General features: G+C 38.1%; 3 protein-coding genes across 4 annotated transcripts; 1 reads left to right on the forward strand and 2 right to left on the reverse strand.

Annotated features, from left to right (window-relative positions):
- The first annotated feature begins 1,427 nt into the window (after nucleotides 1-1,427).
- On the forward strand, nucleotides 1,428-5,887 carry LOC116246230 (probable protein arginine N-methyltransferase 1). Of its 2 annotated transcripts, XM_031617991.2 has the most exons (10): nucleotides 1,428-1,788; nucleotides 2,030-2,278; nucleotides 2,736-2,746; nucleotides 3,114-3,269; nucleotides 4,021-4,084; nucleotides 4,265-4,407; nucleotides 4,776-4,863; nucleotides 4,940-5,055; nucleotides 5,133-5,283; nucleotides 5,508-5,887. In XM_031617991.2, exons 2-10 carry the CDS (start codon nucleotides 2,038-2,040, stop codon nucleotides 5,711-5,713), a joined length of 1,176 nt encoding a protein of 391 aa, XP_031473851.1. In that variant the 5' UTR covers nucleotides 1,428-1,788; nucleotides 2,030-2,037; the 3' UTR covers nucleotides 5,714-5,887. The 2 variants fall into 2 exon arrangements, with proteins under 2 accessions (XP_031473851.1, XP_031473850.1); XM_031617990.2 differs by having other exon boundaries at nucleotides 1,428-2,278.
- Nucleotides 5,888-6,988: 1,101 nt separating this feature from the next.
- On the reverse strand, nucleotides 6,989-12,064 carry LOC116250261 (uncharacterized). The gene is made up of 7 exons (XM_031623863.2): nucleotides 11,673-12,064; nucleotides 11,443-11,553; nucleotides 9,872-9,940; nucleotides 8,704-8,835; nucleotides 8,018-8,095; nucleotides 7,838-7,948; nucleotides 6,989-7,360 (listed from the first exon to the last, which is right to left on the reverse strand). The coding sequence occupies exons 1-7, from the start codon at nucleotides 11,865-11,867 to the stop codon at nucleotides 7,175-7,177; spliced, it is 882 nt and encodes a 293-aa protein (XP_031479723.1). The 5' UTR covers nucleotides 11,868-12,064; the 3' UTR covers nucleotides 6,989-7,174.
- A 937-nt stretch (nucleotides 12,065-13,001) lies between these two features.
- LOC116247927 (uncharacterized) lies at nucleotides 13,002-16,770 on the reverse strand. The gene is made up of 5 exons (XM_031620390.2): nucleotides 15,792-16,770; nucleotides 14,665-14,717; nucleotides 14,325-14,491; nucleotides 13,964-14,112; nucleotides 13,002-13,879 (listed from the first exon to the last, which is right to left on the reverse strand). The coding sequence occupies exons 1-5, from the start codon at nucleotides 16,636-16,638 to the stop codon at nucleotides 13,461-13,463; spliced, it is 1,635 nt and encodes a 544-aa protein (XP_031476250.1). The 5' UTR covers nucleotides 16,639-16,770; the 3' UTR covers nucleotides 13,002-13,460.
- Between the last annotated feature and the right edge of the window lie 668 nt (nucleotides 16,771-17,438).

Raw genomic sequence — 17,438 nt, forward strand, 5'->3', positions numbered from 1 at the left:
TCAGTTTCTGTTGTTTCGAACATGAGTCGCCCACACTTGAAATGTGATGCTTAGCCACACTACCGGCAATCTAAAACCCTGTGGCTGGTACTTCTGCTTTGAGACATATAACTACTTGAACTTGTGCAGAAGGTGGTAAACATGCGGTTATAATAATGTGGAATATTTAATCCCCCCCATAAGTTTGACAGCCACCGGGACACAAACTCAAGGAAAAAAAAGTATCTCTTCTTGAAGTGCAACTATGTTTACATAAAACGGAGAACATATAATTTAGCGATTGAACGTAATGTCGAAAATTTTAATTGCAGCTCATTTTTTGTATTTCTCACGTTAATGTAAGGTTACTTCAAGCTCTTGTTTGATAAGTTTCATAAGAACTGAGGTCTTTTAAAAAAATTACAGAAGGGGGATTTTTTGAATTATAGAAAAACCAAAATGAGAATTTTCCAGAGAAAAACCACCCACTTTTTCAAACATTTCAAGCTTCTAGCAGTTACCATGAACTGTTTTGTTCACCAAAAAGGTAAGTAGCTATGATATATCTTCATCTGCAAAAATTCTCCACGTGAAAACACAAAGACAAAGGGCTGATATTTGAATAAAAAAAAGAATTGATCTAGAGGATCCCAAATAAAATGGCTTACTCCAAAAAACCTTTATTCCTTGGAAAATCTATCTCGTGTTTGGTACTACACGGTTCCAATCAGCAAGAATCATTCTCTTAAGTTTATTGGGTAGACCGACAAGAAAGAGAAGAAAACCATTGCACACTGTAATGCCAAGAAAACATTTCAAATAAACTTGTCAAAAGTTTGTATGGAAAAAAAAAGAGAGATTTCTTCGTTAAAAAGAATTATTGCTGAAGCGTATGATCACGGTGAACTTAAGATTTTCGCACAAGTATGTTATGGGTTCTTATATTTTCTCCTCAAAAAGAGCGCATTCAGCTGCTTCGCCCTAGGAAAATGTCTATGAACCTTTTATCATTAGTGATTAAGCAATAAAAGCTTACATATAGCGGCATGAACACGGCCTTGGGAGTATACTTCCTAGAGAGAGTTTTATTTAGCACTTATATTTTGGGTATAGCTTCAAATTTTTCAAAATACAGGAACACTTTACACAAATAAACTGGTTTCGTATTGAATACTTTGGCTGGAGCTAAGAGGGTGGTGCTAGAGATTGATCTTCATTTCATAGTCGTTAGCAAAACTGAGGCAGACATAAGAAAAGCAGACACACAAAGAAACATATTTATGGCTGGGTCCAAGACGCTATTTTCAAAACATAAATTCACCTATTTTAACGTTTAGGCGGAACTCAGAATAGCGCCGTATCTTTCGCTGGTGGGACGTTTAGGCCTTGGATTTCTTTGCTTGTCACCAAATCCCTGCGGCTTCAGATTTCATTTATAACTTCAAAGTTCAAATCAATCACCGCGGGGCGGTAATTTGTTTCTTCTCGTTGGTGCCCTAAAAGGGGCGAGGCGGCTCTTATTCTTTCAAGAGCGCGTAAACTCGGGGCCTGTCCTTGAACCACTGCCCCTTCGGCTCTCTGCAAACGGAGAAAAAGTTTGCCGAATATCTTTCTGCCATCTCTTTATAGCAAGACCAGTCGATAGGAATCCCTAATATTGGCTGCCAAACGATTTATCCTTCTTAGGGAAGTAACCCACTTGTGAAAAGCCTCCACAAATTTCTCCTGCTAGCGGAAGCAAGCTCTGGTGTAGTGGTGCAACACCCATCTTCAGTACCCGCCAGAAATCGTCTTCTTACTGGAACAAAAGTACCTTCTGGCCTTCACTCCTATTTGCTTCATGGAACGATACCCATCTCCAATATCCACCTGAAGGCTCTTTTTTTTATCCGAAGAGCTTTCCTCTATTTTCTTTTTGCTTTAGGCAAGACCCCATTTCTCAGAACCCGTCTTAAATGGTTATTCTGTTAGGAGGATACCAGTCTGTGTGATTCTGTCTTCGCTCTAGCTTAGACATTCGGAACAAGTTACTGAGTCTCTTTTGTGATAGTATATAGAATGCCCTCAAAGGAGAAGCAGCGTCGTCGAAAGACCAACAAGGGTAACTCTTCTAATAGCGCGCAGAACGCCCCGATTCCCACAATGAGCGACGATGATGATACCTATATTGGTGATTCTTATTTGAAAGAAGAGAAAGCAGAGAATTCTGCTCCCGAGTCCAGCTGCGAGCTTAACGAATCGATCATTGGCATCGATAAAACCAGCGCAGACTACTACTTCGATTCATACTCTCACTTTGGTGCTTCCCACTTTTACTATTTATTTACATTGTAGTGTCTGCTTTGCATTTGTGGGGTATTCTGTTGATTGGTGTTTTCTTCTTTTTATTCTGATTTCTTCCTGAATGACTATCAGCAATGAGCTTCTTCTTTCCCTTCTTTCTTATTCTTTTATTCCGAAATCGGTTAAAAAAGTGAAAACGTTGTGTTATTTTTGATATCCATGATTTGGACACTTTCCTGTTTGTCCTTTGTTTTTCATGCTTCATTTTAATAAACAGAGATAGTAGTGTTTCGTGCAAATGATTTGAAACATTTTTGTGTTTTTGCTACTTCTGCTGACAATTACTTCTGTATTTCGACGGAATGTTTGAAATTGGTTACTTGCTTTTTCCTGAAGTAAGGTCGACTTTCTTTTGACGTTTCTATAGCTCCATGATTTGAAACTAATATGAATTTGTTTTTTACTGTTTGCAGGTATACATGAAGTAAGTATAAATTGGTCCCTTCTTACATATGGTTTCGGTGAGATGGATAAGCACTTACAAACTTGCCCGTTCTGACTGCTTTATTGTTCCATGAAACATCACGACCTCCAGTTGTCGTTTAGCATTTCCCAGATTGGCCTTATGCCTCTGAGTCATGCCTTGATGCTCAGCAGAATTCCTTGCGGGTTTGAGCTAGTCATTGCTATTATATGAGCAAATCAATTCTTGCTTGTTTTACCATCGTCCTTGCAGCCGAGTGCATGGCCGTCTGACACACATTTATAGTAGCCAATTGTACTAACCATATAAGAAGCAATAAAACTGTTGAAGTTAGTGCTGAAATCTGGTGCTTTTGTTGATGTTGCAGGAAATGTTGAAAGACTCTGTGAGGACTAAAACATATCAAAATGTTATCTACAAGAACTCTTTTCTCTTTAAAGACAAAGTTGTTCTTGACGTTGGAGCAGGGACTGGGATTTTATCTTTATTCTGCGCGAAAGCAGGCGCCAAACATGTGTATGCGGTGAGTGCTGCAACTTGCATTCTGAAGTAGGTTTGTCTTTCATAAATTTTGTTAAAGCTTGTATGAACATAGGTAGCTGGTATATGGAAGTTTCAAGTATTACAAGTTGTTGAAAAAATGCTGATACATGTTCTTCAATCTCTTTCTTAATGACGTTTACTTCATCTGGCCATGGTCTGACATGTTCCTCCTTTGTTTCTTCTTCATATACGAGTATCTCGTATATTGAATATTACTTATTTTAATATAAAAAGGACTGAGAAACCCCTGGTCTACCTGGTAAATGTGCATTAAAAGTCACAAAGGGTCTGGCATAGTGCAGGTTGCTCTACCCAGCATAGAATATGAAGGTGATTATAAGCGGTTGGAATGTAATGTCCATTTTTAACTGAGATAAGTTCTGACTTCTTAAGTGTCAGAAGAGGAGCCTATTTTTTTCTTGCCGCCCTTCTGCTATGTCAATTCTCTTTTGATATCACTGAATATGCACTTCCACAGAATTGGCTTGCACATATTGGTCTTACTCTCTATGTAGACTAATAATTATAAGTCAGCTGCTTATCACATTGTTTCACCAGGAACGAAGTTTGTATTAGCAGGTGGATTATGGACTTTTTTGTTATGGCTGCCCTTTCCTGCAACATTTCTTGTCTATGTGCTTTTTAGTTTTTCTCTTTGTGAAACCTAAGTTGTTGGATGCTATCAATGGGGATTAAAATGGTCAGTGATTTCTAATTGTCTCTAATTTCAGATAGAATGCTCCCTCATGGCTGATATGGCTAAAGAAATTGTTCAAGCTAATGGATATGCTGATGGTGAGAATTACATAATGTTCTTCACTTCTTCGTAGCTTCTTCACATTGTCTCTATTTTACTTTTCCCTCTGTTTTAAACCAACGCATTAGACCCTTCTAGCTATTTTTGTTGATAAAAAAGTGGTAAGTTCATAATCTTCTCTATCTTGCTGATAAAGATTGTATCTTTTGTCCTTTCAGTTATCACAGTTTTGAAGGGCAAGGTCGAAGAGATTGCATTGCCTGTACAGCATGTGGATATTATTATCTCAGAGTGGATGGGTTATTTTCTAGTGTTTGAGAACATGTTGAATACAGTTCTCTATGCTCGTGATAAATGGCTGGTAAGCGCTGTGAGATGTATGTGGATATTGGTTTCTCTTGCATAATATTTTGTTGTAGAAGCTCAATTGCTACTTGTCGTTTGCTACGTTGAGTTGTTGAAACATTCTTTTGCTCTTTAAGAATTTACCACCTAGAGAGAAAAAGGTGTACATAAACTTCTGTTTTGGGGGTTGATTTCTTGGTCCATCTTTAGGGTTGAAACTACATCTGCAGTTGGCTATCGCCATGTAAATCCTTTTTCCCCAAAAATTGCTTCTCTCTTGTTTAGACAATAACTGGTAGACTCATAATTTGGTTTTTACATACCACTTTTAACTCAGAATTGTATAGTGTAGACTACGATTGACTGGAGTTGGTTTTCTTGCAGACTGATGGTGGTATCATGCTGCCGGACAAAGCATCTTTATATTTGACTGCAATTGAGGATGCAGAGTACAAAGATGACAAAATCGAGTGTGAGATACTGACTACTCTTTTCTGTTCGTCTTACCTTGTCTTTCTATAATCTGAATCACGTGGTGTCCATTTCAGTTTGGAATAATGTATATGGCTTTGACATGAGTTGCATAAAGAAGCAAGCAATGATGGAACCACTTGTTGACACAGTTGATCAGAATCAGATTGTCACAAACTGCCAGTTGCTTAAAGTAACATCTTTATTCTTGAAATTTACCCTTGATTGGTTTGCATTTGACATATTGATGAGAATCCTTTACGCGTTCAGACGATGGACATCTCAAACATGGCTCCAGGTGATGCCTCATTCACTGCTTCTTTTAAGCTAGTGGCAGAGCGCAATGACTACATACATGCGCTTGTTGCCTACTTTGACGTCTCATTCACAAGATGCCACAAGTGCATGGGCTTCTCTACAGGTTTGTATTGAACTCGTCGTTCACCATTCTAATTGGTTTGTGATTTGAAATTTTCTTATACTTATGGTCACTTCAACTGATAATTCACTGATCAAAATATCAAAAGAAATGTGAATCTTGGGGTCCTAATCGGAGGGATTATCTTGTTGATCTCGTGTGCTTGCAAATCTGCAACTGCTGTTTTGGAACCTTGGTGATTGTCATTTCATTTTTTTTTTATGCAGGACCACGGTCACGAGGTACCCATTGGAAGCAGACTGTTCTGTACCTGGAAGACGTGCTAACCATTTGTGAAGGTGAAGAACTAACTGGAAGCATGACTGTGGCTCCTAATAAGAAGAACCCTCGTGATGTTGACATCATGCTCAAGTATTCACTTAATGGCCAGCATTGCCAAGTCGCAAGAACTCAGCACTACAAGATGCGTTGAGAATGAGATGATAGTGGATATCATATTTTGATGCATTTGAAGCTTTCTCCAATATTCGTTAGTGTTTATTATGAATTGGACAAGATCCTTTGCTTTATGCATTGGCAGATGATACTCTTCAATTCATTGCAATTTTATTCGGTGGTAAAGAAATTTTGAATCATTGATGCTGAATCTTAATCCCCTTATGCATGGACAAAGAGGGTTTGCCATTAAAGGACTTCTCGATTGATGCCCGAAAGCCAAAGGTTTTGCTTATGCAACATTATTTCGAACAACGTTTAGGCAACATTTTCTTCCTTTTTTCGGAGGAAAATTGGCTTTTGCCTCATTTTTAAGACCAAAAAAAAAAAAGTTGAGTGCTTGGCATAAGTTTTGCATTGTCAAGTTCAGTCCTTTGCTAAGTATCAACAGGCAGAAAGCAAAAGCTTTACCAAAAAGTTTTTGCTTTTAATCAAATAGCACCTAGTGGTAACCCCTTGTCTTATCCATTAGGTGGGAAGCTTAGCTTCAACGGTGATGGCATTACAGCCTATCCTGGCGTCGATGCTCAAGATGCCCAAGAAAGTTCGGACATTCTTGTCTGCCTTCTACCCAGGCGATGGGGTTCATGGGCACCCAATGATCTAGACTTAACAATCCTGCATATGGTCATTCAAATGAATAATTCATCCTTTGGTTTTTTAAAAACCTTTATTAACTTTTTCTCCATCTATTACTCTTGACCTTTATAACCGAAGGTTGCAAGTCCAATCCAATGTGAATAATAGTATTGGGCCATACCCTGAATTTTTTAATTTATAAAAAATAGAAGCTAATTTTAACTAATTAAAATATCAACAAATTAGTGGTGCATATGCAACAGTATTAATAAAAGCAATCCAACTACTAGATAGATAGACCAGTTTAAGTATACTTAGTCTAATCTTTATCAATAAGCTTTTCAAATTCTTGCATTCCGGGGTCCATGATCCTTGGCTTCTTCTCTGCAGTAAGTGGCTCTTAAGGGCAGAAACCACCTCAAGCCATACCCAAGGAAGATCCCTAATGCTTTGGCACAGATAGATACAATGTGTGAGAAAAGTGTAGAGGATTTTTATATTTGCCCATTTATCTAAAAGTAGTGGAAGTCCTGCATTTGTGAGTACAATGCAAGGGACACCCGTACATGATTATCTGGGTTGCACTAATTAATAGGCGACATGGAGAGAGAGAGAGAGAGAAAACTGTCAAAAATAAGGACAAAGGTTAAGGGCAACGCATGGCAACACAATATGATTCCAAGGGAACAGCTCATCTAAAATATCTCATCTTCAAAGCAAAAGCCTGTTAACAAAATTTTTTGCATCTCCGATTTACAACCCAAAAATAATTTAATTTCTGAAGGTGCGATATGGGGATCAGAACCTTTCGTGATTTCAAAGTATTCAAGCTTGATGGGAATGCAGAGTTGCAGCAAGTTTAAAGCTCAGCTTTGCTAGATTTTGAAGACCTTGAACCTGTTTTCTTCCCCCTCCACCATTTTTGGATCTTCAGTGATGCTTTTCTTAAGTGCTTTGAAACTCCCGTCTTTACGTCATTGATTCCCATAGCAAGCTTTTGCTTCCAGTCAGCCTTCTTAGGTTCTTTATTTTTCCAGGCATTCCGCTGCAAAAATCCAGTCACAAACATTGGGCGTTGATATTTATTCTCAACATAGATAGGTTATAAATGCATGCCAGAAGATTATGCAACTTAAAAAGAAAATGTATGTTTAGATGGCAATAACATGGTCTTCACAAATCCTACTAGGCATGCAAAAACAGATCTGAAGACGATGACAAGGGTAGAAGTAGTAAGAAAATTGGCATGGGACTAGGCATTCAGTGAAAGTAGAATCCACATATGAAGTTTTTGCACGGTAAAATCAGGTTAAATAGATCTTTTCAGTCAACTGCAATCATAGAGTGAATAATGGTCACTATTTCATATCAAAATTTCCTGCCCTTGGACAATATTCTAGAAAAGGGTATAATTGTAAAATCTGCACTCCATCCTTCTGATTCATGCACAGAGAAGGAAGATGAGAGAGCTGTAAAAGATAAAGAGGTGATGAATAGGTGGAGTATTAGACTAAAAGTTTACCAAGTTTGAGGTAAGCTCATCATCTTCCTCATCTTCATCATCTCCAAAGTTTTGCATATTCAACAAATCTTCTTTGGAGTACATTTTCATGCTTGGTGCTCCTGGCATACCCTGGTAGAAGGAATTGCATTTGAAGCCAATGCAATATGATAAATGGAGTATATTTCAGGTGATACTTACTTCCATAGACCTTAAAATCTTTTCCATTTCAGCTTCTTTAGATGATTTAGGAACAAAAGGCTCACCTGGGACCCTATCCTGAAGAAAACAGAATGAATTAAGTAATTGGTGCTAGAACTGTAGAAATGAATTAAAATTACAGATTAAATAAACAATAAGCTGTCGTTTCTTTAAGATTTTTAGAATACTAAATTGATCGATGTCCACCATGTCCATAATCTTCTAGCGTGGGAAAGTGGTTGACAAATCAAAAACTTTAAATGAATATCGTATATGATATGAAACATCTTTCATCCATCATAATGAAAAATTGAATATAAACTTTGTTTAGATACTTTCACTGTTCCTGCTATATCTTTGTTCCCCAATCACTTTTGCACCCATAGTCAGGTAAAACAGATCCAGCAATTTTATATGCAGGTCATCCCACTGTTTCTAGAAAAGATATTTGATAGGAAACAAACCTAACAAAATATCCAACTCAAAGCATCTAGAAATTAAAGGACCAACTTCACAGACATGCAATCATACTTGTTAATAATAAGTCAAATTATTTATCATAAAAAGTCTATTCAAAGATCAATTCCAAGGGAAGGACCTCATTTTCCAACTTCGAGGGTTCAGCATTTTAACAAGACAGAACAAGCATTTAATTTGCAATTTGCATTCTCAAACACAGTATTTACCACTGGGACAGGAGGAGGCTTGGAAGAGCACGCTTTACTGAGATCTTTACAGATATAATTTATCAATTGATTCAACTGGGGTTTGCTTTTAAACACAAATTCAGCAACATCAGTATCATGATACCCCATGACCTGCAAAAAGTTCAACAAGGAAAAACCTTCAATTTTCACTGACTCCAAAATTTACATGGCAAGATGAAGAAAAAATCAGATAAAGGTCTTTCATATCTGTGGCTATCAATAGACAAGTTGGGCACAGCTTTTCTATGAAGCTATAAGTATGAACTATGTTGGTTCCATACACATGAACATGCTACCAAAGATACTTTATCATCTTTTTCTTAGTCCATGATATGCAATTATGAGCTCTACGTGGATTAGATCTGGACAGCACTCGATCTAACCATTTGAAACCTACTAGATAACAGGATCATGTGTTGCTACAAAATGCACAAAAACTGTAAGTGAACTGTAGTTCTATATGAAGAATGAGGTTAGCTTAGAAGAACATGGACTTCTCCGTTCTAACAACCTAGGAAACAGGATACAGGAATCACAGTTCAAAATGCATTCAATAAGCAATTAAGCATTGAATGAAGCAGAAGCACCAAAAAAAGGAGGGTAAGGATATTTCCACACAAAGCTAAGGTCCTAAATGATATTATTCTTGCAACACTTTTCATGATAGCATGACCGGTAACATGTCCCACACTAATAAATTTCAACATACCAAGTACACAAGAAAATTGGCACTCCTGGACAATCGAATCTAGCCCTAAGTTCATGCAGGAATATATAGGTTATAAAATGGAACTAAGATTTCCAATCATTTCTGATAAAGCCATGCTCCTACCTGTTGGCAACCCATATGGCACTTGCTGCATATAGGACCTCAGGTCAGCAAGTGAACCTAATATTTGGTGCCACAGGTTTGACTTTATAAAAACATAACCATGCGATAGAAGTTACTCCAAGGTTTTTTTTTTTCCCTCTCAGTAAGCATTAAAAAACAAGGCTAATGAGGCAATACGGTTAAGCGTAAGAAGAAAGGCTAAACATCTATTTGACTGAGCATTAACAATCAAGGCTAATAATAAGGCCACTTGATTGAATCAACTTCGGAACCAGCAGATTGAAAAAGGCAAAGTCCAAATCTATAAAAACCTACCTCCTGGCAAGCTCGCTCGATAGTTTTACATTCTGAGTTACATTGCCCTTCAGATTCTTGTTCAACAAGCTGCAAAGCAAGAAAGGCATCATGAAATGTTTGTTGCAACTACATGTACCAAAGTTACATGAGTTTTACAATTGATACTCAGATAGAGAAGCAAAAGCAGGCCAAAGACAAATTAGATCAGATGAATAACGGACAGCATTTGTACACCAAAGGTAATGTGCTAATAAACCCAGTTACCCTGAAACTCTTCTAGTTTCAATAAGAAAAGAAGGGAAGTATACAACCAGGAAAATTTGGATATTACAATTTATAACCCACGAATCAAGTCATAAGCTGAAGTACTTTTGGCCATTAACATGAGCATCAATAAGAAAACCAAAAGATAAATTTATACCTGAGGAAGAAATAAAATGATAAGAACAACAGATGAAAGAAGAATAAAAAATTTAACCAAGTGGTTTACATATTTTTCCTCTTTGGCTCTGTCCACAAATAACAAAAATGTGATCAAACAATCACTATACACACATGCACCCACATAGTTAACATTACACCTGACAAAGTACCCCAAAAGAAAAAGATTGCATATAACCACTTCACCTGAAATAGTGAAACTACATGTCAGCTGACATGGTTACTAACAATTATATTAGAGAGAGTATGTACGTCCCACCCAGGCTCAAGCCTCTGATATATAGCGCACATGAAGCAAAAATTCTACTGATCTCTATTTATGCTCTCTAAATAGAATATGCCCTAGATACCTACTACTAATCTAACCAATAAATTATGCTCATTTTCCCTTTTAAGTCTGTCAAATTCTAAACTCTGGTTTGCAGATATAAGCATCTGCTCTTATTACAAGATCTAGAAAGGTCCAAGCCACATTCGTGGTTGGCAATGTCCATTTCGCGGAGCACTAGCCAAATTTAGATACATGACTTGAAGTAATTGAAATGCAGTTCAAGATATTTCTTAGAACCTAAAGAGACGTAGATTGCTTCAAAGCAGATAAAACCCCAAAACAAACAATGTGGCGTCTCATTAAAGGTTGTGCAAAACATTGAATGTGTGTGAGTAGCCTAATAATTCCATACTTTTTTTTTTAATTGGCAATTTGGCTACAGCACTGGACAGGTTCCAACCTGCGAAAAAATTTACTTCACCTATGCACCCTTACTTCAACTGATAGACATCTTATAAATTGGAACGATACTTCAACTGATAAATTGAAACAAAAGAAAGTGAAGCAAATCTAGTTCTACTTTATCTACTCGAAGTTCATGGTTTCCCACGAACAATATAAACTTGCAAAGTATCATGCTGCTCGAAAAGCATTAGGCTTATTCTCATCGACATGCAATAAAAATGTTGTGGATTCACTTAAGCACAAACGAGCTCAAGCAGGAAGACGTGGTAGAAATCATCAAGTCCCTTCATTTCAAGTCGGAATTAAATTTTCATAAATCGATGGAAGATCCAGACGTTGTGAACTCAAACAATTTCGCAGCACGAACTATTAAATATGCTTAATTTGAAGAAAAGAAGCCAAAGTGAAGTACCTCCAAGGCGTCTCCCTTCTCGACGATGTCGATCCGAAGCATCCAATCTCCCCCATGCTTCTTCAAGTCGCATATATTCTCGGCGATTTCTATAATCTGATACTCCGATATCTGAATCCAGAAAATAGTAAGTACGGAGTAGAAAGCTCATCTATCGATCCATAGAGTGAAGATCCCAGCAAGAGCCTAAAGAACAGGAGGACATCGCGATCAATTCGGGACAAGTTCACCTTTTTCGGAGAGATCTCGGACGATTTACGCTCGACCTGCGAGAAAAGTTGCCTGGCTACGGTTTCGCAGACCTGGCATCGGATGAAGGGAATGTCCTCCTTTCTGGCGACGGCGATCTGCTCCTTCTTCGATGCCGAGGGAGAGACGAAAAGGGACGAGAGAACCAGAGTGAGGAGCACGAAAACCCCGGACATCGTCACACTCTGTGACACTCTCGGTGCAAAGTGTAAAAACCCTAGAAGTAGTCGTCTTTCTTCTCTCCTGCTACGGGTTCCTAGAGCGAGCTTTTGGGGCGCCCTCGGCAATTTCCGTCGTTGTTGCCGTGCATGCGGGTCTATCAGTCTCGGCCAACTCCCAATTCAACGCCGACCTTGACCAAGTGTAGACTGTAAACTCTTTCAAGCAGTTATATGGCTTTCGAAAGTTTTAAAGGATAATATAAGGTTTGGAATTAAGCCGGGGCATCCGGCCGGCCCGCTCCGACAACAAGTCGGGCCAGCCCGCGGCGGCCCAAGCCGGTCCAATTAAATTTAAAAATGTATTTTTAAATATAAAATAATATATAAATATAATGAATTATAATAAAATAATATATATATATATATTAATAAAAATTTTAAAAAACCAGTCCCTTTTTCTTGGGCCTGAATCCGGACCCGAGTCGGGCCGAGCATCGGGTACCCAACACGGCCGAATCTGGTGTCCAGCCTTATTCTCAAATAGTTGATTATGTTTCAAATGTTAAAAGTGACAAACTCTTTATACCACACAAAAAAAGAAGGATGGTTGCATAGGTTGAAGCATGACGACATGGTAAGGTTCTAAAAGGAACGATCAGTCTCTCTTGCTTACCTAAAATCATAAGTCTCTCTTCATTACCTAAAATCATATGGCTTAGGTGAATAAAATGGAATACAATGAAGTGATGCCCGTGAAGCCGAAGCTATCTAGCGATTCATTGCATGCCTTCAAAGATGTCTCTCGAAAACGTTCCTCGGTTTGGGGATCATCTTTTTCCAGTCTATTGTTATGAAAAATTGAAATATGTTGCAATAAACGGTATAGCGCAAAAAACACAAATCAAACACAATAAAATGAATCTGAAAAGGGAGTCAAAATTTCTTGAGTAGTTATAATACTATAAATTCATTAGCATAGGAAAGTCATGGGTACAAAGTTAGAGGTCTTACGAGGTATGGGGAGCATTGAAGAGACTTTAGAGGATGTCTAAAAAAAACAGTGTGTTCTTAGAACACATGCTTGTAAAACACACAAAAAAATACCATATTTGTGATTCAGAAAACATGATCCATGTGATATACCGCTGATACAGAACCGTAATTTTCTTGTTTTCAATTGTCTTAAAAGGCTTGTAAAATTCATGAAATACAAAATTCAAGCATAGACGTAACCAGCTGGTCATGCCAAACATTTCATCCATACATGGTTTAAAGAATGCAATTAACAACGCGGAAGATTCAAATCCATCTGCAACATATACAGATCTCCTAGAATTCCCAGGAAATTACTGCTCTCATTCATAAAATAGTAGGCCCTGATAACCCCGACAATTCACGTCCTTAACTCGCAAAAATTGACTCCATTTTCAAAAGCTTGCATCATCAATATGACTGGTACTCCACTGCCCAATTTGACGTTTCATTGGAGGGAAGGTCCGCGTTGTCGAGAATCTCGAGTCTGTAGTTGCGCACGTTCGGGAATGCATATTCTCATTCTTCTTCTGATGAGAAATTCAAGAGAAATTTCAGTGTATCTCATTCCTCTGTCTAATTTGCATCTTCATCAGAAGATGGATTCTCTACCTCACCACCATCAGAACTATCATCCATGTGAATAGGAGACTTGTGCCCCACAGAGTCATCATCGATCTCATACTTCTGAAATTTCACTTTTGTTTTTCCATGCACTATGATATCCTTTCTTTTTCTACCCTTGTTTTTGGCAAAATTCTTTCCCCGAGAAGCAGTCACAAACTGAATGGAAGCCGTTTCAGCATCCTGAACAACAGGTTTCTCTTCCTTCTCAACATCGATATAGAAAAGATCAGCATCATGCTCTGGTTCCTGATCGTGAGTCTGATGCATGGGAACTGACTGTTCTTTATCCATCGCCATGTCAAACCCAAGCCTTGACATGTTCTCAACAAACTCTCTCAAACCTTTGTCCTCCAGATTGAAAAGCCACTCTGACCTCACCAAAAATTGTGAATAAAATCAAAACACTGAATAAACAAGGCAATTGAAAACAGATATATAACCAGTGAACTCACTGAGAAGTCCTTGAGGGGTTGATAAATCTGACGCAGTTGATTTATCAACACCTGCTGCACTACTGATACAGCTGATCAAGTTTGTAGGAAGATTTGATCGGGAGAATGCATTTGTATACGAAACAGCCCTGTCATGATCCTCCTCAGACCTGTTATCAATCACTGGCATTAATTTGTGACTGGAAATAACCTACCAATGCATTGTTCACGCAAATAACCTCAATAAAAAAAAAATAAAAAAAGTCCATCACATTAAATATGTGACCCTAGAAATTCATCGAAAACTTCTCAAACTTGGGTTCCACATGACATTAACTTATGTATGTTTGCATCTAACACGAGACAAATCGTGTGTATATACCTTGCCAGCTGTATTGCCTTATGGGTTACAACCAATTTTGTCAGTAAGAAGCTCCCTAAGGAACCAACGGAACCATCATCCACTGTCCCTGGCTTGAGGAAGGAAAATTCAGGTAATATTACAGCATCATAAAGAACTCTTCGTAGTAGTTTTTGCTCCTCAATATCCTGCATTAAACGATATTTCCCGTTTAGAATTCATGAAAAAGAATCGTGCACAATTCTGGCTGCAGACACTAAAAACCAATTGACTTGCACTAAAACAAGCAAAATCTCCTCAAATATCACTTCAGATTAATTATGAACCTGACATCTATGAACTATCAAATTTGAGTGCTCACCAATAAAGAGGTGACGGGTAAGGTTGGCAGTAGCAGCTGCCTCAAGAGAATCCCTGGTTGAAATAATAGAAAAAAAGGGTTAGTTACATATATGATAATATACATAACGTAACATCAAATGCACAGTTGCCACAGACAGAAGCAAGCCAAATTTTACGCTGGCAAGAAGAAATATATGAGAAAAATATATCACCTAAGATCGCTTATGCTGTACAAGATATCAACCAATTGATATAGTGGTTCTATGACTAGATTGCCTTTACCCCGTGGAAAAAAAAACATTAACCAACTTAGCAGATTAGCTATTGCTAAATCGACCACCTGAATAAGGAAAGAACAATGAAACAAAACTAAGTTCTTTAGAGAAAGAATCTTGCATATTATACAATGATTTTCAATGCAATTGACAGATAAGAAAAACCAGTCAAAAGTTATATCTTACTGAGAGGTAGAATGATTAACTAAATTAGGTACGATAGCATCATGAAGCATCTCTTTATCTGTTATCATCATTTTGAGTTGCCTTTAATCCTTTTTATTTAAAGTTAAAATTGGAGATGACATTCTTATCACCATTGGCACTGTAATGATGTTAAATACGAAAACTGCTCAATAACAAGCCAAGACTTCAGTTGCAAATCTATGGTTAACACTTAACACCACAGGAATAAAGGAGAAGAACAAGAAAACAGAAATCACTGGCCATGTAATGGTGAATTAAAAAGCTGCAAGACCAGCGGCTGATATTCAAATTTTTCATAAACCCAGTTGATTGCTTCCGGTTATGTGAACAATTCAAGTTACTGCCACTATAAGCCTCAGATGTAAGATGGTGTCTAAATGAAAGAACCCAAACCGTATCCAAATCAGTTTAGCAAGGCAATTAACTGTAGAAACAAAACGATTTTAAACCACAATTGGTAATCCTACGAACTTAGCAAGGTAATTAACTATAGAAACGGCACAATTTAAAGCCATAGTTGATCATCCTACGAAGAAGGAAACGACCTACAAGGCTACAATTTTAAATTTATCCACTTATACTCAATTGGCAACTGAAGTGCACAAGAAGAGGAAACGAGTAGTAAAAATTTTCGAGATGTAGAGCCAGAGAAACAAAACATCACCAAAAAAATTCAAGTTTCGGAATCCCATGATGCTACCAACAGCCCACCCCGTCAATTCCTTCCGCAATGCATCTTTTGCAATCCCATTCTTTCCGCGGAACTGGTCAATGATCTTCAAGCATAACCTAAGCAAGAAAACCTCACTCATAACAAGTCCAGCCAGAACTCCCAATCCGCATTCTTTTTCAAAAATTCCTTTTAGAATTTCATCGCCAACCAGCGGAAAGAACGCCCCGAGTTGATCCTTCTCATCAGAAGCTTCACTCATTCTCAGTGAGCGACTTATACTCCAGACACTAATGAACTCCAGCAGATCGCGAAAAGCGATGGAATTGTGCCCTTTATTCACGTCGCACGCGCTTAAATACTTAGACATTCCGTCTATCAAATGCCGAATTTTCCTTGCTGATTTCTTCTCACTCTTGCTAGAAACCACCCCTGATCCCTCCACAAAGATCGCCACGACGATTTCGAATATCTCAGAAACCAATGGAGCCAGTGCTGCGGCGCTTTTCTCACCGGAGGAAGAGGTCGTGCACGAAGAGATTGTCTGAAAGAGCTTACGGGCGAAGGAGACTCGATCAGAAAGCGAAATTCCCGCGGTATCGACCTCATGCAAATGCGAAAGAGCGAAGCACCAGACGATTTCGAGAGGAGCATCGATTCTCGCCTGCACCAAGCGAGCGAAAACCAATCTAAATTCCGAAAAGTTGCGTCTGCCGCCTTTGAATTCCTCCAGCAGCCTCTCTACCGAATCCTTTGACAGTTTCACGTAGTTCTTGCTCGTGAGGAGATCGAAATTGTCCGCCGCTCGATCTCCTTTCTCTATAAAGACAACGTCCTCCATTTTCTTCGCGAATTCCACAAGGATTTGAAATAGGGCTTGGAAGGCAACTTACGGCTTCCTGGCTCGCTGTCGAAGATAGTTTGGGATTTCTCTCTCTTCTTCTGAACCTCCACAGAGACGCTTAAACCCTCCAAAAACCCTAGCGCATACAGGTTTTGACGAAAGTCCAAGCGGGTCGGATATTTTCAATTATTCAATTTCATCATCATTATCCTGGGATTTGGATTTGGATCGTTGCAGTTTCAGGCTGGCGTCTGGGCATCGGTACCGATAGATATTCGGTATTCGGTCAGACTCGGGCTTCAATCGACTTCCAAAATTGGCTTCATAAATTGTCGAAAATGAGATTTTAGAAGCATGCAAACTTTTTTATCATTCAAGACAAAAACAGTATTTTTGCAGTTTTTTGACAACAATAAAATGAGAAATGTAACTTTTCTTTTGTTCAAACATCAAGACACAACTAAAATGACTTAAAACAATTAAGTATTTTAAAGTCGATCATAAAACCGTACGTAAAACAATTAAAACGATCTCATGCTCCTATTATGTATTGCGAAACATATTAAGTTCCAATAAATATTTTCAAACAAACAGTTTTGAAGGTTAATTTAAATCAACTCATAACTTTCTTTTTGTAGACAATGTAAACTACTAACTACTATATGCATTTAATGTTACCTTCTTCCCAAAGAGATAAAATTTCAAATATGAATATTTCTTTTTCGCATTACCATAAATCAGGTTTGAGCAGAATTTCCACATTTGACAGGCAAAAGTAAAAACAGAGATAAAATTTT

The sequence above is a fragment of the Nymphaea colorata genome, chromosome 1, assembly GCF_008831285.2.
Source record: "Nymphaea colorata isolate Beijing-Zhang1983 chromosome 1, ASM883128v2, whole genome shotgun sequence".
Classification (NCBI taxonomy): domain Eukaryota; kingdom Viridiplantae; phylum Streptophyta; class Magnoliopsida; order Nymphaeales; family Nymphaeaceae; genus Nymphaea; species Nymphaea colorata.